We start from the raw sequence: 25,166 nt of genomic DNA, 5'->3' as shown, positions 1-25,166 counted from the left end.
TTTGGGTCGGCGACGCTATCTCCTGGAATCACTTGAACTGCCTTTGCAGTGGTAAGGTAAATGGCTTTATATTGCACTTAGTTATAATGTGGCATGTGTTTGAAACACCAACATGATTAAATATATATATATATATATATACTGTAAGAAAAAAAAAAGAAAAAAGATGAAGCCGAGAGAGGGGGGCAATATTCTGAGAAAAAAATCGCAAGTTTGTTACTTTATTACAATGCTAACATACAGCATCTATGCTAGCTAACTTCCCATGAATGTACATTAGTATTTCTAATAGATACATCCCAACATGTGACAACGCTTCGTTAAGGTCGTTAGGGTGATGATGTTGATGTTTTTTTTTTGCTTTTATTTATGAGGCCTAAGATGCTAGCGGTAGTTTTCACTTGTTGTCATAGCAACGGCAAACATCAGGTGTTAGCGGAACCAAGCAACTTGTTTATATCAACTATAACGTTCAACATTAAAAATGATTTTCTAGTAGGCCTACATGAACAAGTCTGCATACACCTGCAAGTAAACGTGAATATATGCCAAAAGAAAACCGAGCCGAGTGAGAGAGGGGCAATATTCGGAGAGAAAAATCAAAAATGTGTGACTTTATAAACTCACAAATTTGCTACTCTCTTTCCTTTTTCTCTGAATATTGCCCCTCTCAGCTCTGAATACGCCGCGGTAGGAAGGAGTGTGGAAGTCGGAGGAAAAAAGCAACCTGCTGATTTCCTGCAAGGCAAACGCCTCAAAGCGCTCTGCTGACTGACGTGCAATGAAGAGAGGCAAACCAAGAGGGATTTCTTTCCGATTTTTTTTTTTTTTTTGGTCTGATGTGTGGAGTCGGGATGGGAGGTGAAGGCGAGGTCAGTTACATTCACACACCTGTGCAATTCTAGCTTCTCACCTTCTTACATGTAGATGTAGAAACTGCTGAGGGGAGGAAAAAAACCCTCCCACAGCAGACACCATCGTGGAAATGACTCACACATCAACCATGTGACCTACGCCGACACGCAGAACCACACACACGCCATCACATGTGTGTGTTCCCATCTGTGCCGTCACAGCGGCTCAACGATCTGAGTGGAGGGAATCGGACCTGGGCAGTCATCCATCATCAGCCTCCAGCTTCCCACCAAAATATTAGGCTTTATGCAAAGAATAGATTCTGGTGGGAAAAAAGCAATTACACACACACACACACACACACACACACACACACACACACACACACACACACACACACACACACACACACACACACACACACACACACACACACACACACACACACACACTCATTCTCCCAGCCAAAGCACAAACAGAGCAACAAAAGGCAGAAAAGTAAAATATTGTGGCTGTTACAGTAAAAAAACAAACACTGCAGCGACTCTTCACAACGTCGTTATCGTCGTCCGGCTCTGACAAGTCTGTGACTTCCACTTAGTGTCCGTCCGAGGTTCCCCTTGGAGACGTCTACGGCCCCTTGCTACTCTACAGAATGTCATGTCGTCGAGTACGCGGACGCACAAAAACAGGAAGTCACACAGGAAGACGCCCCTGGGCTTGTTGAGCTGGGAGTCAAGGCACACTGCTGCCCGGGAGAGAGAATGGCGTTTGTGAAGGTGTGTCGTTGTGGCCGGTCGTCTCCGTGGAAACCCTCGGCCAGCTCGGGCGGTTGGTCTTGAGGGCGCTCTCCCCCGACTCGAGGACCGGCGGGCGGTTGGTCTTGTGTCTTTCCAGGTCCACGACGCAGATCTGGGTGTCACTGCTGAGAGAGAATACAGAAACATTTTACATTTGTTTACTATAATCTTCAGGTTGTAAACACTTCTGTTTACAAATAAATGCAATTTAAAAAAGAAAAAGAAATTCTGACTTTTTGCCACAATAGAATCCTGATATCTATTTTATTGTAATGTATTGCAGTGAGTGATGGTGAGTTGCTATGGTAACGTGCACGCTCTCTTTTTCCTGCCAATAAAAACCAAAAACTTGGATTTCATAGCAGCCTCAATACAACTAATCAAGACCAGTTTCTTGACTTAAATCAAAAGTTTAGCTTTAAGTTTTTTTAATAAAAAAGTATCATGTTTTGAGGAAATATTGCGTTGAATATCTGGAGGTCGGAAATGGTAGCCAATAAACACAAATTAGCAAAAATATTTAAAAAAGGCATTTATTCATGAGGTTGAATATAATTGAATGATGAGGGTATTCATCATCAAATATTTAGATGATTGGTTGATTTTTATATAATTCTTGGATGATCATACACACTTTTAAGATTTAAGTGTTTATGCTAATACTTGATAATATGGCGGAAACATTTGACTTTAATAACGCTGACGCTACCTGTCCTGACTGTCTTTAGCAGTCGGGGCGTCCTCGTAGATTTTCAGCATCGTGTCTGAGCGGTCGTCATGGTGATCTTTAGGCTCCTGAAACCTAAAAGAAATACACAAAACACACTTTCTTAGTTCCCAGTGCTGCGGCTGCTGTTCTTCTCGATTTCACTCGTTGTCAACAGAATCACAGAAAGGACGAATCCTTCCTGAACATGTAGAAAATAAATAAAACAGGGGTTTCCTGAAAACAGCTGATGGCTGTAGTTTTAAAGCAAGCGTGAAGACAAACGGGTGTAAAAAGCACATTGGTTGAGATTTAAAGACACTTGCAGCTCTGGTTCGATGCATGTGGGATTAATGGAAGATAAACTAGAGTGTGCAAGCTGGTGGTGACGAAGGAACAACGACAACGTTCACTCGTCCCTTCTGGACAACAACGGAGCTCTATGACACAAAAGGAACCGCTTACACAAGAGAAGACTTGCTAGAACAAATAATCTGTTGGATTTGGGATTTTTCACAGTATTCGTTGACAATAAATGTATTTACGAAGCCTTTACCTCCACTTTAAGCAAATGTAATTAATAAAAAAAGGAAAAACAAAGCTTTTGTGATGCTACGCATTACAATTTAGTACAATATGTATATTTCTATTGTCTTTAATCCATCCAAATATTGTACACACACATGCTTTATGAAGTGACGGTGATTGGAATCAAAGCTGCTTCCAATCACCGTCATGCTTTTACTGCATTTGTTTCTTTGGAGAGTTCAATGCATATGGATGTAAATACATCACTTTGTGTAAATATGCTGGATTTAGCTCGAAGCTTATTTCCATCCGCAGTCCTCAAACACAGAGCGGGACATTTCATTGTAAACACACAGCAGATAAAGACGCTCGGGGAAGGAAACCTGGGCTCGAGTCTCTCTTTGACTTTGGCGATGGACAGGATGTACGGGCTGATCTGTCTGGTGATGGTGGTCAGGTACGTGTTCTCCTGCTTCAGCTGCATGAGGTCGAGAAGCTGAGCTGGAAATCAGCACACCAGGAGAAATTACACTAAAGTGTGATAAAGGAGAAAACTGCGACGCCGTATTACGGCCGCTGTAGTAAAAAAAACAACAAACAGAGAGAGGGGACGATATTCCAAGAAAAAAAGAGTTTATTACGATGCTAACAACTGCCATTGATTTATTTACATTTAGGGCATTTATCACTCTTATTTTCATTACTTTGTTTCAACACTTGTCACTTTATATTGTTTGTTCTTTGATTGTTTCTTTTAAAAATGTATTTTATGTTTGTACGGTGTCCTTGAGTGACCAGAAAGGCGCCTTCAAATAAAATGTATTATTATTATTTAGCAGACGCTTGTATATGTTTACGGGCCGATGTCATGTTTATAAAGTGGCATACTTGCTTTATAAACATATATAGCCGATATAAACAAGTTGCTTGGTTCCCGCTAACACCAGACATTTGCCGTTGCTATGACAACAAGCGAAAGCTACAGTTAGCATCTTAGCCCAACTGCCCGATCAATAAACACCCAAAAGATGACAATTTGGCCCAATAAGCATCAACACCATCACCCTAAAGACCTTAACGAGGCGTCGGATTAATTAGAAAAAGTTAGCAAGCATGAATGCCGGTCGTTGGCACCGTGATAAACAGCTTTTCTCTGAATATTGCCCTCCTCTCTCGGCTCGGTTTTATTCGTTTCCTAGCGGCCCTGATACGCCGTCGTAGATAACAGTCAGTGATGTGTTGTTCTTTCATTTTGAAGACAAACCTTCGTAGATCTCCTGCTCGTTAGTGACCCTCTGAAAAGTCTCGTCCCAGATCTGTGAGGACATTGGAGCAAGTTGATTCCCACGCGTTCTGCAGTCAAACCTTTTCCTTTCTTTCTTTTGCCGGCAGGAGGAAACAAACTAACAGGATGTTTTTTTCTTTTTAAGGTATCATGGCGTGACGCACCTCTTCAAACATGACCCTCATGGTTTCCACCGTGGAGTGCTGCGAGGCGATCTGGCTGTCGATGTGCAGCGACCTGTCCATGATCTCGCCCATTTTCTCCGTGTTGATGATGGAGTGGTGCTTGGTCAGGTCTCGGTGCAGCTCCTGGACCTGGTCCTTCAGATTCTGGATCTCTGTCTGCAGCGTCTATAAACAAACACACACACATACATCACATAACACACCAGAGAGATGCTTGGACGTCTTAGAAGCAGCAGAGATCTGATGGGCGTACAGACGCCAAGCGGAGCGTGAAAGCCTTGTTGTCCAGCAGACAGCAGGTTGAGTTCCTGCAGGGATTCCTGCTGCTGCGGTTTCATGGTTTTACTTTGAGGATCAGAGTCCTCGTCCAGGAAGACGATGCTGCAATGGTTTCAAACCGATGTGGATCCAAAGACAGGAGATTTATAAATAAATAAAATAAAGATATCCCTTCTGTTCTACTTACGCTACATTTAAAACAAACAATAATACAAAATAATCTCCTAATATGTAAGTTTACTCTTTTTTGGGGGGAATTCAAGTGTAATTCACTTCCTACATCTGCCATGAACGTTGGTACAAATAAATGTAATGTAATAACTTTAACGATCTCTAAACTTTCCATCAAGTGCTGTCATCTTTTGTCTTGTTTTGCTTTCATTTTTTTTATTTGTTTTTTTCCCCTTCATAACTATTATCTCATTACATTTTTTAATCTGTCCAAATTGAATTGATTAATTTGCCAAATTCTTACCAAACAAAAATCATTGTGTTTTCTGCTAATTAGCAAATATTAGCAACACGTGACGCGATGTTAGCGTGAAGCTCAGAGCACAGAGCGGCCTCACACATGACAGCAGACTCTTTTAAAGGTTATTTTTCCAAACTGGATCCTAATTCTGACGACTGTTGTACAAGTACGAAGAAAAACGTTTTATTTCTCCGTCAGAGGGAAAGATGTTGAGTTAAGAGTGAAGAGTTGCCCCGAGCGGTGACACTGCAGCGTTTGTTGCCCCATTAGTCACTTAGAACCAAGAACATGGGCAAACAGAGTTAGGCTTGAAAAATAACAACATTACCCTTTAAAGTCTTCACACGCTCACCCTGTAGGTGTTCTCGTAGTTGCGGCAGTGCTCGGTGAACGGGGTTTCCCTGCCCTCGGCCAGCAGGACTTTGGTGCAGATGTTGCGGTGGCAGGTGGGCCTTCGCCCGCAGACAGAGCCCTGCGGCATCTCGCTGAGGGACGGGGAGCGGCACGACATGGAGAGAGGGGACTGGTGCCTGGGGCGAAACAATCAGGAATGTCATTAATAACGGGCTCATGATGACATCATTCTCCATCAACAAAACATCACATCCAGCGAGCCGCAGTCTCTCCTGTCTCGAAAATATCTGAGCTTTTTTTGTTGTAAATCTACAAGTTAAATCTCAGAAAATATCCGAGCTTTTTTTCTCATAAAGCTACGACTTAAATCTTAGAAAATATCCAAGCTTTTTTTGGATTCAGTTTTTCTCTGAATATTGTCCCCCTTCCCCCGGCTCAGTTATTTTTTGGGCCCTAATACGCCATCATATATATTTCTAAGCTTAAAAAAATAATAATATGTTGGACATTAACTCCTGGTGGTCTTATAACATATACAGTTGGAATTATTTTCAAAAATCCAGGTTATAAAACACATGCTTTCTTTTCCGTTCTGGAGAAAAGGGTGAACCCCAGAAGAAAACAGTTCAGTCCTGATTCTATATGCTCTCTACTAGACATACATTCATGTGGGCTCCGGTAGGACCACAGATCTGGCTTCATGCCTAGAAACAGCAGAACTGCCCTGCAGCCATTCTGCAGGAGCCTATAGGTGTGAATCCATCCCTCATGCAACCATGTCCCATCGCAGCCAATTAAAGACATTGAAAGAGCATGGCTGCACAACTTCTCGTTCTGAGAAACTATGATACAAACCCGTGGGGGGGCGGCCAGCTGGCCGTCCACCAATCCCCTTCGCCTCCTACATTCAAGGCTCACGAGTGGAAAGGAAGGAGCTCTCAGACAGCAATTAAAGCATCGGACACGACAACACATTCGCTCGCTGTGTGGGCGGCGTTCTGAGCGACCCTACGGCGAGGAGGGAAAAAAAGCTGATTTTCTGCTCCATCTGTGAGCTGAAGTGTGTGGAGTCGAGCCACCTCGTGTAAACGGCTGTTATCTCACCGTGTCGATGGCGTCGGCAGACTATCCACTCCAAAAGGGAGGTGAAGTGTGACCCTGACGTCTGACCCCCGACTGACAACGAGTCGGTAAAAACGTTTACGACAATCAACACAAACGCTCCACACACTACAACGACTACTGGGGGGTTCAAACTGCAAGTTAAAAAGACTAACAAGAGAATACACGGCACTGACTTGAAATAATACATTCTTATGTTACCTGTGGTCTGGCAGCCTCTCACTCCTTCCTTCTTGCCCAGTGTTGATGCAACAGAGGACCTGTCTAAAACATGTCTCTCTCTCCCTCTCTCCCCCCCCTCCCCCCCCCCCTAACATCCAGCCTCTGTCCTCCCATCACTGACGCCAACTAAAGACTCTTGTAAAGCTGTGACATCAGCGACCTGGAACAGGGGGCCGGCCCGACAACTTCCAGATGAATCCCGGAGAGTTCTGTGAAATTACGATAAAAATAGTGGCAGCCCCGCCCCTCTTTGCACATCTTGCACTGGCGAGGTGATGGGGGGGGGGTTGGAAAGGAGAGTTGTCAGTATTTTGGCATTAGTGGGTGGGCTTAAAGGACCTGTGAACAGTTGGGGGACACTGATGTGGACGTGATAGGGCGCCAAGCACAGGAAAAAAGGACAACTTTCTTTGTTGTGATGGGCGTTTAGATGAAAATTAAAGTTCAAAAGGGATATGAAGTTAAAAAGACGACACTGTCAAAGCATTCTCTGATTTTTTGGGGGGTTTCCACGACTCAATTGTGGCCAAAACCACAGCTTTCCAAAAACAGGACCCCCCCCCCCTCCTCCAAGAAAAATGTGAGTTACGTAAACCTGTCAGTGATCAGAGCTTACAGGCAGAATCATTTTCATGGTGGCGCCTCCTCCTTTTCCTCCCGTCTGCCATCTGTACTTCCTAAAGCATTTGGGGGGGACTTTTTATTCTATCTATTCATTATTTTGCTTTCGGGGAAGAATCCAAACGATGCCACGGTAGTATCGTGTAAACTGAAAGGGGATCGTGATGACATACTCGGAGCAGGTGAAGGATCTCACCTCGCTGAGACGCACGTCGACCCGGCGACGGACGGAGGGCAGCGCTGGCCGAGCAGCAGCAGCAGGGGCTCCAGGCAGCGGGCGAACTCGCTCCTGTAGTCTGTGTTTATCTTTCAGGGGGAAACAGACGGATAAACAGACGGATAAACAGACGGATAAACAGACGGATAAAGTCACTTAGAGCACTTAAAAATATGTACATATATATTTCTAGTTGTTATTTTGTTCATTTTTTTCTACAAAAAAACAGAAGAAAGAAAAAAATCACTCTTTGCCAAAAGAAATACAGAAAGATAAGGAATTTCCAACAATATAATATCAGCAATAGTGATACTTTAAATATTACAATAACAGCCATCGTCATTATCATTCTCAGAATCCTCATTTAAAAGAAAATAAACAAGGCTTTCTGTCGACTGCAGATAAAAAAAGCCCTTTGGTTAAATCTGGCACATTTACATCACATTGACGTTGTGTATTTAATGAATGAAGCACTAAAAGCTCCCGTTTCAACACTGAACTCAACTTTGACACAGAGAAGAATTGCTTCTGGGCTTTCGGAGCCACAGAGGAGGAAAACAACTTTGCGGTGGATTAGATTCTGGACGTGACCTTCCCAGCTCGCCGTGACGGCGGCTCCGACTCACTTTGCTGCTCTGCACCGGTCTCAGGCGGTGAGGGAGCTTCACGATCCTCTTCAGCCGCTCCATGAGTTGCTGCGTGAGCAAGAATGACACATTACGGACAGACTCCATTTAGAGAGCACTTCACAGCGATACTGGGAAACTTCCAGAGATCTCCACTTGACCTTTACTACCCTCCAACACTACTCTCTAGTGCAGCACTGCATCTTTATACTCATATTAGATGGCATTCTCGTAAAATGTGATTTTGTGCGGCTGCACTCACGTAGCCCATGTCCAAAAACTCAAACTTGTTGGCGGAGCTGAGGAAGGCCGAGCAGGTGACGAGGTGAACCTGAAAAAAACAGATCGGATATTAAAAAGGTCAAACAAGCTGCGGGGAACGTGAAACACCAACATACATAATAATTAAATGGTATTAAATGAATCCCAAAATGGCAGACATCATTTTCATTGCCCATTCATAGAAGAAGTATACAGAAGTCAAAAGTACACAGTACATTCTATACTCAAGTAGAAGTGTTCAAAGAAGTAGAAGTACTGATTCAACTTCTTTACTCAAGTAAAAGTAAAATAGTGCATCCTCTGAAATGTACTCAAAGTATAAAGTAAAAGTATCCCTATGAAGGACATTTCTACTGGCTGCTTTTTTGTAAGACTAACTAAATCAATAATAAAATAATAATAATAATAATAATAATAATAATTAAAGAAAAATAATCATCCATAAATCCCCTCAAATGCATTAAAACTAAAGTAACGAGCCTGTTTTGACAATGTGAGGAGTAGAAAGTACAGATATTTGTTTTAAAATGTAGGGAGTAAAAGTAAAAAGTCATCAGAAAAATAAATAATCTAAGAAAAACGTAGGAGCAAGTATTTGTACTTTACCACCTCTGGAAGTATACAGAACTACAGGACTTTACTTTTTTCAGATTTTTCATTTAAAAAACAAACAAAAGATGCAAGAAAAGCTCTAAAACCACACACACACACACACACACACACACACACACACACACACACACACACACACACACACACACACACACGTGTGTATCAGAACTTTTTTCCATTTTTTTATTTCCTACTCCATAAATCATCCCGCGCCCCTTGGAATGATGTATGGTAGTCTACCTGGAGGGTTGGGAGGAGGGCAGTAAGGTGAGAGAGCTGCTCCTTTAACGCTTTCTCCTTCTCCTCGTGTTGACTGCAAACACACACACACACACACACGCACACGCACACACACACACACACACACACACACACACACACACACACACACTGTAACTGTACACCTTCACATCCGTGGAAATACTCAGAGGATTCAGCTCAGGAGCTGCAACTATGCTCCATATTTCCAGAAGCCTGTCTGTCTGTCTGTCTGTCTGTCTGTCTGTCTGTGTGAAACAAACATGCACATGCAGACAGACGCAGCGCCGGACACACAAGGCCTGACGTAAATAGCCTTTAACACCCTTCCGGGAACCCGGCCACTGGATGGCTTCCAGGCAACGGGGAGAGAGAGGGAGAGAGAGAGAGAGAGAGACAGAGAGAGAGAGAGAAATCTCATTAAAGATACCCAGGGAGTGCAACCTGACACGCTCGCTCACATGCACAATATTGTTCTCATTCAGTCACACTGGAAATGAGGAAGTGTTATCCGACTACGTTTCAGTGGTGAAAATGCTCAATTCGATATTCGGAGCGTTACAACTATTTTGCTACGTAAAGATGAAGTGAAGTCATGGCTGTTTGTTAGCATAGCCGAGGCCGGATGCACGCTGATTTTATTAGTGCATGTGAGCATGCATGTGAGCGAGCCCCGCCCTCATACGCCGGTTGAGGCTGAAAATGTCCGGTTGCTGTAGTTTGCACCGTTAGCTGCAAGCCGCCGGCTCAGCCGTCGCCACGTCGAGGGACATTTGAGAAACAGAAATGCTCCCGATTGTATTCAGCACCTTTAATTAAAGTTTGACTGTGTTTGCGATAGTTGGATGTCGGAGACTAATTAGTTGGAAACCTCGATGACGTTAAATCAAACGTAATGATGGCGGTGGGGGATGTGGCGCCCGGCTTCCTGCCAGTTCGTGATGAATTTGGATTCAGAGGATGTCCCTGTACGGTTTGTTTCTGCAGGCTGCCTGACGTTAGAGGAACGTTAGGATCCCGTTCTCAGGACAGTATAGTGTTGAAAACGGCTCAATGTCACATGAATGGGTTCTCCATCGAAGGGTCCTCGAGTAGAGAATTTGGATTAAATGCTCATTTGACATGAACGGAAAACAAGATTAAATGAATAGTTCTTATACTTTCCTGCAGGAGTTGATATGATGATGAACTTGAGAAAGTCTATAATGTACCTTGTGTATTTGTGTACTAATACTCTGACTGTACTGTCATTGATTGGATTCATCCGCAGCATGCAACCGTTTGCTTTAAAACTTAATGTAATCCCACTGAGAGAGAGAGGGAGGGAGAGAGAGAGAGAGAGAGAGAGAGAGAGAGAGAGAGAGAGAGAGAGAGAGAGAGAGAGAGAGAGAGAGAGATTAAACCAGAGCAGACAGGCTGTCATTCATCAGCACAAAGCACCGCGATACAATGGAACAACTATCAGGTGACCCGGTGGCAGCAGGATAACAGCCTTAAAATAGGTAAATATTGTGACACAAGCTTTGAGGCGACAAAAGCATTTTCATAGAAGAACTGTAAATCTTTTTTTTTTTTTTTTTTTTTTTTTACCTCTGAGCTGCTTTCAGCAGAATCTTCTTCCTCTCTGCTAATTTTTCCTGTCAGAAGAGAAAACAGAGCCTTTTATTATTTTCCTCTCGCTGCTGTGAAAACGGCCTTGAGCTCTCACACCAAAGGAATTTCCAAGATTGTCATATTAATAGGTGGAAAATCCACAGTAGTGGTCTCTGTTCTCGTTGCTGTGCAAAGAAAACACAAATAGGTCAACAGAGACCTCCAGTGGTGAAGCAATGTAAATGACCTCACGTGAATATCAGATTCAAAGAGTGTTTATATGTATTTCCCACTTGGAATAATGATGTTAATGACAGTTAAAAGACAGGAGTGCACATACATCAGACTTAGATGCACACTGACTCCAAACCACAAACAGGACATTGTTTCGACCCTCCAGCCTCACGGCTTTGGGTTTTTGTTCTGATTTGCATCGTCAGCAGTGAAACCTTTATAGAGACAGGTGTGTGTCCTTTCCCAAATCACAACCAATCAACTGAATTAGCTGCTGCAGGTTTGCAGGTGGACTCCAATCAAGGCTGATCAGGAGAAATGAGAGGCGCCTGAGTTTAAATTCAAGCCTCATGGCAAAGGGTTGGAACGTTTGTTCAGCACACGGCTGCAACACAACAACATGTGAGAAGCATGAAGGGGACTGGATACTTCCTGAATGCACAATAAACCTAATTGTCAGCCAGCAGCATCACAACAGCATGTTAAACTTACTGTGCAACTTCCTAAAGTGTCCCCTAAACCACAGCTCCTATAGGTTCCTATCTATCTATCTATCTATCTATCTATCTATCTATCTATCTATCTATCTATCTATCTATCTATCTATCTATCTATCTATCTATCTATCTATCTATTAAACCTATTAACCTATTAAATCGTAAAGAAAACGTGTGTCTAACCTGCAGGCTGTTGAAGAGCGTGCAGATGGCGCTCTCCTCTTCCTCCACATTCAGACACACTTCCCCAATCATGGCCCTCAGCAGGACGATGGCCTCCCTGGCTGACGTCTGCAGCTCCTTCACCACCTGCAGACGAAGAAGGAGGTTCGCTGTCAGAGAAAGGCCTCCGAGCCTTTCATCACAGCGTGGAGCTGAAACACGCAATATAAACTAAATAACGCCTCTTTCCTTATTAAACACCCAAAACACAACTATTCACTAACGTTAATACATCATATAAATAACCACATGCCATCGGGACGATCAAAGACATTATATAACTGCACAGTTGTGCATAATTGCGCTGATTAGATTTACATTTCTCTGTTTTATTGTTGTTTTATTTGTGTGTCACCCGCTGCCTTTTAAAATGACTTTGTTTTTATACCATTTATCTATTTATTTATACTTAGATGTTACATTCTTTGGATCTTTGAATCAAAACAAAAATACTATTAGTATTATATCAACATATTGCCAGAAAAATCCTCGTCCTTCACATGTTTATTTATTCAAAGTGCATTGTAATGAGTGGAGTCCACCTGCACCACATCTCCCGGCATCATCAGCGCCGGCGGCTGCTTTGAATTATTCATGACTTTTAAATGTGCAGCCGAGATAACGGCGTTCCCTCTCACCAGCACGGCCTGGTCCAGCATCTCGCAGCCCTGCATGTACGCCGTCTCGATGTCGATGCAGTGAGTCCGACCCTCCCTGCAGGGCAAACAAACACCTCATTTAAAAAGAAAGACGAAGACGTCACTGTCGTGACCTCATTTCTTCTAAATCTTCCAGACCCACATTTATTTTTTATTTTTTATTAGACCCTGGAGCTACCGATGCTCCGGACTCCCCACTAAGCTTGGTTAAAAAAAAAAAAAAAACATCAATCGGAGCTATGCAAAACACCAAAGCTCCGGGGCCGGATGGGTTTTCAGTAGACTTAAAAAAAAAGAAGTTATTCTCAAATAAATTGACCCAATTGCTGTTCAATGAATCTGTGGAAAAGACCACAAACATGAACCCGGCATCCACAGGAGGGCCTTCTGAAGGATGAGGAGCCCACATCCTGCTCCTCCTACAGACTCCTGCTGGTCAGGCTCTCAATAAATGTCTCCTCAAGTTTATTATCAGAGAACCAAACAGGTTTTAACACTGATAATATTTCTGCAGTAACTTTAGTACTTATTAAAAATATATATTTATTTATTTTAAAGCAACTCTTAACTGTAAAAGCACTTGTTCTAACTGAGTTGGATTATCTTTCTTGTATCTATGATGTCTGCATTCCCTGTTTTTTAATTCTGCTGTTTTTATGATACGTTTCCATTTATTGTCTTTTTAATCTGTAACTGGCAACATGTCTCACTCGAAAAAGAGATTTTATATCTCAAGGGACTTCCTGGTTAAATAAAGGTTACATTTAAAAAGAAAAGAGTTAATTCAATCTTTTATACTTTTTTCAATGCTGTCTTTCTCCTCCTGCCTTTGTATTCCATTTGATTCATTATTGCTCCTGTCAAGGACTCTCTGCATACATACAGCTGGCGACGGATTGATTCATAAACAAATAAAGGGGAGTGTTGGAAGGATGTTTTTTCCTGTAACATGTTGAACTCCGTCGCAATAGAATGTAGAAAATGTGCACTCGTCATTAAAGAAAGGAATACGACAAAAGAAGAAGAGGAGACTTTGCATTGACTCACACTTGCATGTCCCTGAAGCACTTGATGCAAAGCATGGACTTGTTCTCTGTGGAGAAGAGGATGTAGGGATCCTCGTGCAGCGCTGCGGAGGCAAAGACACAGTTTAAACCCAAGAGTATTCTAGAGGACGGATCAGGAGCAGCGATGCTTCTCCAGCGGTGGAGTAAAGCTTCGTTGGCCTGCTTGTGTTCTGGAGTAAATTACAAGTTGGCACTCACAGCACTTCCTGTGTTTGGCTCGGGAGCGCTTGGCGAGGGATACGATCTCATGGTGGGAAAACATCCTGGCCTTGTGAGTCAACTCCCTGCAGGCACTGCAAAGTGGCTGGCTGCATGTGTTGCAGTAGTACATCACCCCTGCGTCCTGCATGGGGGGGTGAACAACGCAGGATAAGAAAGGCAACTAAAAGTGGAGAGATGCTTTCATCACGTTATACTGTTTCAGACCACGAAATCATGATTACAAATGTTTCACTGAGGTGATAAATAGGTGACTTTTATACAATCAGAAGGGTCGTCTGGACATAAAAAGATGGATTCGTCATCCCGGTTTGCTTTTTGTTTCTCCGTCATATCACCAGACGTAAAGCGATGCCTGCAGATCTCTGCAGGACTGATGTCTCGTTAAAGAGGAATCTATAGAAGTTCCTCCTCCTGTGTTATTGTGACTCACCAACACCTCCTGGTTCAGCTTCTCTATAACAAACACAGCCGCTCAAGGTTTTGATTCGGCTGTTATATGAGGTTGAATCAGAACTAGACCCCCTGCCTCTCTCTCACTGGTCAGATTGAAGAGCTTTGAACAGTAATTTGTCGGTGAATATGATGATCAGCGTGATATTCCAATAAAACGACCCTACACTGACCTTCTATTGTGACATTTTAAGAATAGCAACACGCTGTTTATTCCAGCTTGTAACAGGACTCATCATCGTGCGCCGGACACTGAAACATGAACCTGTTTCTATTTAAATCTTCACACATTTTGATGCAGAGCTTCCAGTTTATTTTAGCGATGACTCATGATTTCTTCTATTCTTACCGAACTGTTGCTCAGAGGGCCTTCGTACCTTTTTATCGCTCTCCTGGTCACAGTTGGCACACTGCACCGGCTCTTCAGTGTCCGCGTTGTTGTCGACCAGGAACTTCAGCAGTCGGTCCTCCGGAGGCAGCGAGCTGTTCCCTTTCAGTACGGACGGGTAACTGTGGCAAAGACAGACGTTCAGACAGACGGAGGGAAAATCATGACATTAATCGCCAAATTAGATGTACTGGCAAGTATTTGTGTTCTTCTTCGAGATGATGGATGCCAGGAATAATTTACAATGATTTGATTAAAAACTAAGAATGAATGTGAAGCAACAAGAAGAACAGTGATTAGTTCTACTGTTATTTATATATTTAAAGGTTTTTCTTCCCGTTTCTTCACGTGGATTTGAGTTTGACAGTTTAAAAAAGAATAATAATTAAATCAATAACAAGTATACAGTAAGCACACACACAAACACACACAGATTCCAAATTTAAGAAACAATAAAAAATACTATATCAGCACATCTATCCACAGAATGCAATATTTGAGTGATTCACAACAATTAGATCCTCCACCCGGTTCATCCAAATCCATCTGAAGTTAAAAAAGGGAAACTAGCAGCAATAACAATCTACTAATGTACTAGTAGTTGCACTATAATTATACTTTTCACCACCACCATCTATCAGGCCTCACAACTGATTTTTTTTCCAGATAAAAAGGAAAAGGCGCCCAAAAGTGCAAAAAATGCAAATATTATCAATTAATAGATATTTTTATTTTAATTAATTCATTATTTGGGGGGGCTTAGACTATATTTTATTGATATATTGCACTATATATATATTTTATTTTATATATATAAATATGTATATATTTATGTATATCCATTTTGGATGGCTATGTATAAAATACAATTTAAAAACAAATCACATTTCTGCCACAGTGCAGGGCAAACTATGTATAAATCATCACCCAAAGTCCAGAATACTGTCCTGCAGTTCTGCAGTAAACCTGAGGGTGGCAGCAGAGATCTCAAACGCAGCCACCGCAAAGGAAGAAGACGAAGAAGAGAATGCGGAAGTAGTTACAGAAAGTGGCGTGTGAGCGCGTCCACATAACGTGGGTGTATCTGACGGTGTGTCATTTAGGGAAGGTCCAGCCCGACGGAAACGCCCCGTGAACCAGAACCAGGTGCGTCCGCCGCGGGAGACACAGTCGAACAATGTCGGTCATCTCGGAGGAAACCGTGCGAGGCGAAAGCCTGTTCAAGGAGATCAGCGCCGACAGCGAGGACAGCCAGCCCACGGAGATCGAGAGTATGTGTATGAACTGTCACCAGAACGGTATGACGCGTTTACTGCTCACCAAAATACCCTTCTTCAAAGAAATCATCGTCAGCTCCTTCAGCTGCGAGCACTGCGCCTGGTCCGACACCGAGATCCAGTCCGCGGGCCGGATCCAGGACCAGGGCATCAGCTACGCGCTGACAGTCAAAACAAAGCGGGACTTGGACCGGGAGGTGGTGAAAGCGGAGAGCGCCACCGCCAGGATCCCCGAGCTGGATTTCGAGATCCCTCCCTACACCCAGAAGGGCGCCCTGTCCACCGTGGAGGGCCTCCTGGACCGAGCCGTGGCCGGGTTGGAGCAGGACCAGCCCGTCAGGAGAGCGGCGCACCCCGAGGTGGCGGACAGGATAGATGAGTTCATCCAGAGGCTGAAGAAGCTGAAAGAGGTGGAAGATGAGTTCACCCTGGTGATCGAGGACCCGTCCGGCAACAGTTTTGTGGAGAATCCAGTGGCCCCTCAAAAGGACGAGGCCCTCGTCGTGTCCAGGTTCAAGCGGACGATCCAGCAAGACGTTCGTCTGGGGATCCGATCCGAGGACGACCTGGACGAGGAGGAACCGGCCGGGGACAACGTAGACGCCATGAGGGACGAGGTCTTGACCTTTGGCACCAACTGCCCTGGGTGCAACGCGCCAGCCTCCACCAACATGAAGCTGGTCCAGATCCCCCACTTCAAGGAGGTCATCATCATGGCCACCAACTGCGACAGCTGTGGCCACCGGACCAACGAGGTGAAGTCGGGCGGTGCCACTGAGGCGATGGGCACCAAGATCACCCTGCGCATCACCGACCCGTCGGACATGACCCGGGACGTCCTCAAGTCCGAGACCTGCAACATCGCCATCCCGGAGCTGGAGTTCGAGCTGGGGATGGCGGCCGTGGGCGGCAAGTTCACCACGCTGGAGGGGCTGCTGAAGGACATCCAAGACCTGACCGTCTCCAGAAACCCCTTCGTGTGCGGCGACAGCAGCACCTCGGATCGGATGCAGAGGCTGCGAGAGTTCGGCAAGAAGATAGACAAGATCATAGCCGGGGAGATGGAGGTCCACGTGGTCCTGGACGACCCGGCAGGGAACAGCTACCTGCAGAACGTGTACGCCCCGGACCCGGATCCCGAGATCACCACCGAGAAGTACACCCGCACCTTTGAGCAGAACGAAGACCTGGGTCTGAATGACATGAAGACCGAAGGGTATCAAGAGGAAAAGTGATCCGCCGGAAAGGACTAAGAGGAGCCGGGTGTCGCGTCAAACACCCGGTGGAAATATATTACTGCATATTTTCTTAAATTTTCAGACATTTTAAGTTAAGTTGGTGAATGTTTGTTTCCTTAAGAGGAATTCTAAGTTGTCTAAACAGCCAGAATAAACATGACTCAGCAGGATTTGTAAAATAAATGGGTGCAGCTGTAACTCGTCTTCAATTGCATTCTTGTGACATTCCAGAAGATGGTGCTGTTATCTCTATTGAAAGGTTTTATTTTTCTCTCTCTCTCTCTTGGAGAACCACACACTGTGTGACCAATTCACGTTTTTATACACCTGTGAGCATGACATCTAAATAAATGATCTAAATTGGTAGTTAAGCTCTGCCGTTTGAAATTGGCAGACGTCGAAAGATGGGAACGCTTCTAATTCATCTGCATAATTAGTCTGAGGAGCCGCCGGAATTTATACTGTATTAAATTAAATTCTGGGCGTTTTTTTCCACCCCACACATTGTACATGACACTTTCTAGTATAATTATATGTTGGGGCTGAAACTAATTTACTTTGATTGGTTGATGATTTTGTTGTCAGAGAATGGTGAAAATGTCCCGAGGTGACATCTTCAATTTCCTTCCTTTTATCCAAACATCAATCTGAAACACGAGGAAATTCATTCACTAATATATTAATCGTGAAAATTATTTTATATATATACTTAAAAAAATTGCTTTGCAGGAAAATTGTTTAGATGTGGGCAACAAACTTTTTGTATTCTTATACAATCAATTTTTTACTTATTTTTTTTTATTTTTATATGCTTTGCCCTATTTTTCCAATTCTTATTATTATTCTAGTAGTTACTAATTTTATTTTTATATATAATTATTCATTCATTATTATTTCTTTATTTGTATTGATACACTGTCTGACTTTGCAAGTTGAGTGGGAAATGTAGTTCAAATTGGGTTGTTATTGTATGTTGTTCAATGTTGTGTAAAAAAATGTAAGAAATTAAAATAAAATATTAGGGAAAAGAACAACAACACCAATAACAACTTATCCTTAAAAACAAATTGTTCAGAAACTCTTGATTCACCAGACAGTTTAAAAAAGAGAATCCTGCACCTTGAAGGTAGAAAACGCTGGCCGAGGCCGGTTTTCCTGCCGCATTAACAACATTTGCCCGTCCGATTTAACCGTAATGTTGTTCTCCTCGTTCTGACTCAGCAGCCGTGACGAGCTAACGTCCCTCGCTGCCGTCTGCACTGCGTGTTTTTATCTCGTTTTCATAGCAACGGGGCTCTCTGGTGTTCTACTAATAGCAGAGTAGTGGATTCCTAGATTACGTGGTTCTCCAGTGAGCAGCTGTTAACGAGAGCGTTGCTGCTGCTGCTGCTGCTGATGGAAATAGAAGCAGCCGGCCCCTGCAGCCTCAGCCCAGACCGTGGAGAGAGCCCAACGGGGTTATTTCCATCGGAAACCAGTGATTGCCTGTTTTTTTTCTCACCTTGTGCTATGACTAAAAGCTGTTGGTATTATTTTTGATTCATGCAGCTGATGAATACACACCGGTTAATATCAAATAGCTATAAAGCGAATAAACACCGTATTAAATAAGAGGAGGAAAGTCGTGACGGAGCAGAATCCGAACACGAGAGCAGTGAGGGTTTCATATTTGTACTTTATAAGCACTGCAAGGTGTAGTATTGGATGCTGTTTATGGCGGGTGTCTATCATGTGCAGCCTATAATCATTGTTTGTTTTTTTAATTTCTCCCTGGGATTAAAAACACTAATCAATCAACCAATGAAAGTGTATCTAAGGGACGTGACCTGACATTGACATTGAAACTCGCCATCCCCGTTTTGATTCTCTGCATCCACACACACACACACACACACACACACACACACACACACACACACACACACACACACACACACACACACACACACACACACACACACACTCTTTTTCTCTATACATCCACGTGTGCTTTGATGGGGCCGGAAAGTTAACACAGCAGACCTGAAGGTGACTGGTAAACCACGAGTCGGTCCTTAATAGGGGATGAAATGGATTGGTATCATGTGACTTGCTTTTTGATTGCCCTAAGCTGCTGGCACCGGTGCCAAATACCAGTATGCTTTGTTTGCTGTGTGACTGGTCTGAAGAGGAACTCGCCGGTCCCGCCGGTGCCTCAGGGGCCAAGGACTATATCAGGGGACCGGGTTGACCCTGCAGCTGCTCTGGCCACTCAGGCCTGCCCGACCTACACCGGGCTAACAATGGGGTCACTGATCGGCACCCTCGAAAACAGAGACTTGATGCGCTCTCAAAGCAATGGGATTTTCCCTCAAAAATCTCCTGCAGGAGCCGATCTACTAAATCAACTTATGTGGAACGGGTCCCATCGAGCAACGCTCCCTGAGGGGGGGTAAATGTGGCTTTTCACACAAACGGCTTGACCGTCCGCGGGGGATTCACAGAGCCAAATTACATTTTACACTCCATTTCAACATTTTAATCATGTTTGAGCAGATTGAGATCACCTGCTTGTTACTTCCTCAATCTCCATTTTTTTCCAGTTTGTTTGGGGATTTAACGGATTAGTACCACAGGTGTGATCGCCAGACATCGAAACACGGTGATTAGAAATCCTAAATCAGGGATTTTCTCCCCTTATTGAGAACATATATGATCATATTTCCTCGGGAAGTGTTGAGAAACAGATTTTCCGTTGCTTTCAAGATCGATCATCTACATCGAAACGCACACGCGGCCTAAACTGGTCACAGTGCTGTCTCTTACCCACAGAGGGGGCAGCTGAGGCGGCCGTCATTGGTCCGGCCTCGCAGGCAGCGGGCACAGAAGATGTGGTAGCAGTCCAACAGGCACGGCGACTGGTACTGCTCGTGGCACATGTGACACACCAGGGGGTGGACGTTGGTACAATCCACGTTATACAGCTTGTCCAGGTTGGTGAATATCCCTCCCGCCATCTGCAGAACAAGAGTATGTGAAGCTTGACAAAGAGTTTTCTTTTTAAAAAGCCACGTCATCACTAAACAAAAACAACAACAAAGCTGTAGCATTACAGTAAAAACCGTTATTATAAGAGAGGCTGTTGTATGCAATGATCAATAATAAAGAGCATGTTTTCTTTTAATGAAGTGGAATAAACAAGCTTTTGTTTCTTTGTCTCTTACCGTGTCAGATGTGTAGTGTTTGCTCGGCGCTTCAGTGACGACACACAATCCAAAGACGGCAAATAAATAACATCAACCACGCTGTCAGCGCCGGCATTAGGTCCAGCCAACAAATCCTACTGTAAATGCACTGGGCTCGTCCACGGACAGGACGGAGAGCCACTGTGTTACCTTTCAGTGGTGCTATCAGCTACCCCCTGCAGGAATGACAGCGATGCAGAAACTCTTGAATAGTAGGCCGATGGGGTCCCTCCGCCAGGCAGCTGGCAGCACGCACCTCAGGCCAGCACCCCCCCCCCCCCCTCCTGAGGGTTGGCAACATGCAAAAGGGACATTTAATATTACCGTGGCTTAGAGATTAAAAATACAGTTGTCCTATTTCTAATGTCGCACTCGTGTTGCTCCCTCGTGGGCTCCGATGCATGCCAACTGGAGGGAATGGGGTGGAAATTAGCAGCAAATCTGCTGCAACATGGAAAGAGGAATACTTTTAACATGTCACATACAGAGTTATTGCCTTTTAAATCCCTTCCAAGCGCTTGATGTTGCATAAATGATGTGAGGTATTATGTTGCATGAAAGCAATTACATCTCTGTGGAAAAATAGGAGGTGCTATTTAATTCTAAATAGAGCAAAAATGTGAGAAAATGTTAAGAGCATTTATTATGATAACATAACAGCAAACAAATCCAACTAATATCCTCGGAAGTTTACAGAAAAACCTGTAATTTAGTGTTAATTATGGGGAAAGTCTATGAATATCTTTAAAAGAACTTCTCAGTGTAAAGCCACATTAATTAAATATTGTATATTATGGTGAATGTTATGCTTGCTTGCAGACAAAAATCACTTGTTGATTTCCACAATTGGAATGATCAACCAACATTATTATTATTTTTAATTATGATAAAAATTAGCTACGTAAAATTAAAAGTGACCAATTAATCTTGAACCAAGGCCCACTTACTTAATAGTTAGCTTTTCCCCCTGAGAGCTTTCGACCACACTGTCTTCAGCCGTGGATGGAGTTCCCTCGGTTGTCATGGAGACGGCTCAGTCGTTCCCTCCAGTCTGTTACTGTTATTTAATATCTGTACGTCATAAAACGACTTTTTATAACGTTATACATTTAACAAGTATTGCTAAACTAGCTTAACTTTTAGCACAACAACTAATTTAACGTTACTCTTTTGATTTCGATGTTTCGGCGGCAGTTGGCCGGTAAATAAGATAAAGTCTGACCTAATTCAACACTTCGTACTTCGGTGTATACGTTTTAAAAACACACATTTAATTTAAAAGCGTATATTTAGCATGAAATGTAGGAAGCCAAACTTTCCTTAATCGATCCCAGAGAAGTCGATCGGATCGATGTCGCGGAGCTGCGTTATAGCTCCTGCGTCGCCTCGGCTCCTTCCTTTTTGCCGATCGCGTCAGCCATGGCCCCGATTGTGAGTAGCGACACGAGCGAATAAACTACATACGTCGTGTTCTAAACGTGTCTTTTGCCCAAGTGCGGGTACTCGAAGTGCCGTAACACTGCAGCCGCGGATGTGTTAGCCTCTTTGGTGTTTAATCAGCGTTGTTTACTGTGTAGGCTAAAGCCACGTTGGGGCTAACCAACATGCTAACGGTAGCTAGCTAGTTAGCTAGCAGTGTGACATCGCAAGAAAAGCTTTCTGGGTAATCGAGGATTTGAAGGTCTTTACTTTTAAATGTGTCACGTACATTTTACAACAGTCATAGTATGGTGACACAGCAGATTAGTTACTTTTAATGCGGCCCATTAGCCAGAGGTGTCAAAAGTACACACTATTCTCAAGAAGAACAGATGCTTGCGTCAAAAAATACACTACAACTAGAATTACAGATACTTCTGTTCAAAAATACTCATAGGTGTGTTGTAAAAGTAGAGGTACATATACCCTTTTTCAGAAATAATCTGGTAGAAGACGATGTACAGATACTTCTGTTCAAAAATACTCATAGAAGTACAGATAACTGTTAAAAAATAGTCTGGTAAAAGTTGATGTACAGATACATGTATTCAAAACTACTCTAAAAGTAGAAGTACAGATAACTGTTAAAAAATACTCTGGTAAAAGTTGAAGTACAGATGGGTGTGTTCTAAAATACTCTAAAAGTAGAAGTACATATACTTGTGTTCAGAAATACTCTGGTAAAAGTAGAAGTACATATACTTGTGTTAAAAAAGACTAAAAGAAGAAGTACAGATACTTGTGTTCAGAAATACTCTGGTAAAAGTAGAAGTACTGGTTCAACTTCACTCAAGTAAAAGTAAAAAGGCCAGCCTCTGAAATGTACTCAAAGTATCCATATTAAGGACATTTCTACTGGCTTTCCCCCCCTTACAAGGCTAACTGAATCTTGTGTCGTTAATAAGAAAAATAATCAATAATTCTCCTCAAAGTACAGTAATGAAGTATTTGTACTTCCCACTTCTGACAGCTGTTTCCGAGGTGCATTGATGGTTGTCTGTGTGGGTTTGAGTAATCCTCTAAACGTTACCTTTCCTGCGTTTTTAGAAGAAGCAGGTGGTTCGGAAGCAGGGTGGGAAGAGGAAGAAGCAGATCCTGAAGTTCACCTTGGACTGCACGCACCCCGTGGAGGATGGCATCATGGACGCTGCCAACTTTGTGAGTAGATCTCCCCCTCCCCTTCCCTCTAAGTGTCAAACCCCTCTGCCACGTCGGGTGAAATCACTCCCTGGTCATTTGATGTAATGGTTGCAGTCAGTTGAGGAGACGAGGGGGGGGAAAGGACACCATTGTCCGGCGCAATCTTAATGGAAACTAACCAGAATGTCAACGGCAATGTGTCAGCTGTCGGTGCTCGTAACGGACTCTTTATCCGTGTTTCCTCTACACCTCACAGGAGCAGTTCCTGCAGGAGCGCATCAAGGTGAACGGCAAAGCAGGAAGCCTTGGCGGCGGTGTGGTGTCCATCGAAAGGAGCAAGAGCAAAATCGCAGTGAACTCTGAAGTTCCTTTCTCAAAGAGGTAAAAAATAAACACTGCTGTGGTCAGACTTGTAGTAATACAAGTTACGGAGGTAACGATGTGGATGAACCCTGGGTGACTGTCAAAATGTATTTTATTTATTGGAAAGTGATGCATCTCAAAGTAGCTTTCACTCCTCGTCTTTCACTTCCACCAAATAAGTCGATTTCTGCACCTCCCTTCATGAAGGTCTTCTCTTGCAGCTCGTTTTGCTTGTACTTGTATATCTTGAGTGTCATTGCTGCACTTGAATTCAAATAATGGAAGTGGAATTTTGTTTGTGGTGATCGAAGCGTTACTAAATATTTCCATCAGGAACTAATCCATGTTGAAGAATACAATAAAAACACACACAGGCCTTTTCACAGCAGACATCTCGAGTCGTCTTCGTAGAAAAAGCCCAGGTGTTACTAATAACGCGGACAATGGCTCCGTTCTATTCTCACTTCTCAGCCCGTAGACTTGTCTTTGTGTTTGGAAGGAGATGTTGCCGTTGAGCACCACAAATAAAAATCCATTTTCACTCTGCGTGGGTCGTTAAGTGGAGGGGAAACGGGACTAAAATACACTTCGTTCTGACAGTTTGTGCCGCAGATGGCGCCTTTTAAAATCATCCCAATTTTCAAGTTGCTCGGTAGATGAATAAAAAACGAGCCTTAATTTACATAAATTACACTTTTTTTTTTTGTATAAACAGATGTCGTGTCTGAGCTAGGAACACCACCACCAGAGGGTGACTCTCCCACTTTCATTGTCAAATGAGCACTTTGTATTATGACATGACTGGAAATGGTCACTGGGAGATGTTCATTGTCATGTCGTATAATTGTTTGCAACCTCTACTCTGCATATGTCTGCCATCTATTTCTCAGATTACCCAAATATATAAGTTCAATAAGTCATATGGAAACAGCTTTTCATTTTTTAAATTACCCAAAAATGCTTAAAATAAACACTTGATCTACCCTATTTTTAAATTTGTTTATTGCATTATAGCTAAATGCAAATGTTGAGTCGACACCCATTTGTGTGTCTGAGTGCATTAAAATAATACAAACTGATTTGCATCACATTCACCGTGATGAATCTATGAACACGACTTTGACGGTTTGCCTCCTCTTCGTCGTCTCCTCCTGCAGGTACCTGAAGTATCTCACCAAGAAATATCTGAAGAAGAACAACCTCAGGGACTGGCTGCGGGTCGTGGCTAACACCAAGGAGAGCTACGAGCTGCGCTACTTCCAGATCAACCAGGACGAGGAGGAGGAGGAGGATGAAGATTAAACTTCACACCCCTTTTGAATAAAATAAAAAGAGGGAGAAGAAAATGTGTTCTGGCATTTATTTATTGAATGTGATTTGAATTGTTTGTTCTCTGGGCGTCACACGCGATATCACAATTTTATTCTTATTATTTGCAGAATTCAATCATATTAAACAAGATTTTTTCTTTTTTTTCCTTTTTAATTTTTTTTGTGATTTTAATTGTCTCTAGGCTTCACACAGGCTCACAATTTTATTCTTATTATTTGCACAATTCAATCGTATTAAACAAGATTTTTTTTTCTTTTTTTTAATTTTTTAAAAAAAAATTGGGATTTTAATTGTCTCTAGGCTTCAAACAGCCTCACAATTTTATTCTTATTATTTAGATGCACAATTCAAACAATC

General features: G+C 43.0%; 3 protein-coding genes across 5 annotated transcripts; 2 read left to right on the top strand and 1 right to left on the bottom strand.

The window, feature by feature from the left end:
• Positions 1-636: 636 nt before the first annotated feature.
• On the bottom strand, positions 637-21,652 carry rnf207a (ring finger protein 207a). Of its 3 annotated transcripts, XM_084033590.1 has the most exons (19): positions 20,646-20,764; positions 20,475-20,503; positions 20,077-20,267; positions 14,746-14,878; positions 13,895-14,039; positions 13,677-13,758; positions 12,609-12,684; positions 11,932-12,057; positions 11,015-11,061; positions 9,407-9,479; positions 8,535-8,603; positions 8,273-8,341; positions 7,626-7,735; positions 5,463-5,640; positions 4,339-4,524; positions 4,154-4,205; positions 3,273-3,390; positions 2,365-2,457; positions 637-1,780 (listed from the first exon to the last, which is right to left on the bottom strand). In XM_084033590.1, the coding sequence occupies exons 3-19, from the start codon at positions 20,265-20,267 to the stop codon at positions 1,591-1,593; spliced, it is 1,938 nt and encodes a 645-aa protein (XP_083889716.1). In that variant the 5' UTR covers positions 20,475-20,503; positions 20,646-20,764; the 3' UTR covers positions 637-1,590. The 3 variants fall into 3 exon arrangements, with proteins under 3 accessions (XP_083889716.1, XP_083889717.1, XP_083889718.1); XM_084033591.1 differs by having other exon boundaries at positions 637-1,777; positions 20,475-20,764; XM_084033592.1 differs by lacking the exons at positions 20,077-20,267; positions 20,475-20,503; positions 20,646-20,764 and adding an exon at positions 21,443-21,652.
• On the top strand, positions 15,780-17,469 carry zpr1 (ZPR1 zinc finger). Its single transcript, XM_084033695.1, has one exon. It carries the CDS (start codon positions 15,934-15,936, stop codon positions 17,266-17,268), a length of 1,335 nt encoding a protein of 444 aa, XP_083889821.1. The 5' UTR covers positions 15,780-15,933; the 3' UTR covers positions 17,269-17,469.
• Positions 21,653-21,830: 178 nt separating the features above from the next.
• On the top strand, positions 21,831-24,809 carry rpl22 (ribosomal protein L22). The gene is made up of 4 exons (XM_084033823.1): positions 21,831-21,926; positions 23,022-23,132; positions 23,371-23,495; positions 24,635-24,809. Exons 1-4 carry the CDS (start codon positions 21,915-21,917, stop codon positions 24,777-24,779), a joined length of 393 nt encoding a protein of 130 aa, XP_083889949.1. The 5' UTR covers positions 21,831-21,914; the 3' UTR covers positions 24,780-24,809.
• Positions 24,810-25,166: the final 357 nt, after the last annotated feature.

The sequence above is a fragment of the Eutrigla gurnardus genome, assembly GCF_963514095.1.
Source record: "Eutrigla gurnardus genome assembly, chromosome: 2".
Lineage (NCBI taxonomy): Eukaryota > Metazoa > Chordata > Actinopteri > Perciformes > Triglidae > Eutrigla > Eutrigla gurnardus.
The sequence above is the reverse complement of the archived record's forward strand: the minus strand, read 5'-3'. Positions and strand labels throughout refer to the sequence as shown.

Bases quoted from the DNA above. Each gene is read 5' to 3' on its own strand.
- zpr1 (XM_084033695.1), top strand. From the start codon at position 15,934: ATGTCGGTCATCTCGGAGGAAACCGTGCGAGGCGAAAGCCTGTTCAAG.
- rnf207a (XM_084033590.1), bottom strand. From the start codon at position 20,267: ATGGCGGGAGGGATATTCACCAACCTGGACAAGCTGTATAACGTGGAT. The intron at 8,342-8,534 runs GTGAGTGCAGCC...TTGCTCACGCAG, and splicing joins AGTTTTTGGACATGGGCTAC to CAACTCATGGAGCGGCTGAA. The intron at 7,736-8,272 runs GTGAGTCGGAGC...TCCCCCTGAAAG, and splicing joins GACCGGTGCAGAGCAGCAAA to ATAAACACAGACTACAGGAG.
- rpl22 (XM_084033823.1), top strand. The intron at 23,133-23,370 runs GTGAGTAGATCT...TACACCTCACAG, and splicing joins TCATGGACGCTGCCAACTTT to GAGCAGTTCCTGCAGGAGCG. The intron at 23,496-24,634 runs GTAAAAAATAAA...CTCCTCCTGCAG, and splicing joins GAAGTTCCTTTCTCAAAGAG to GTACCTGAAGTATCTCACCA.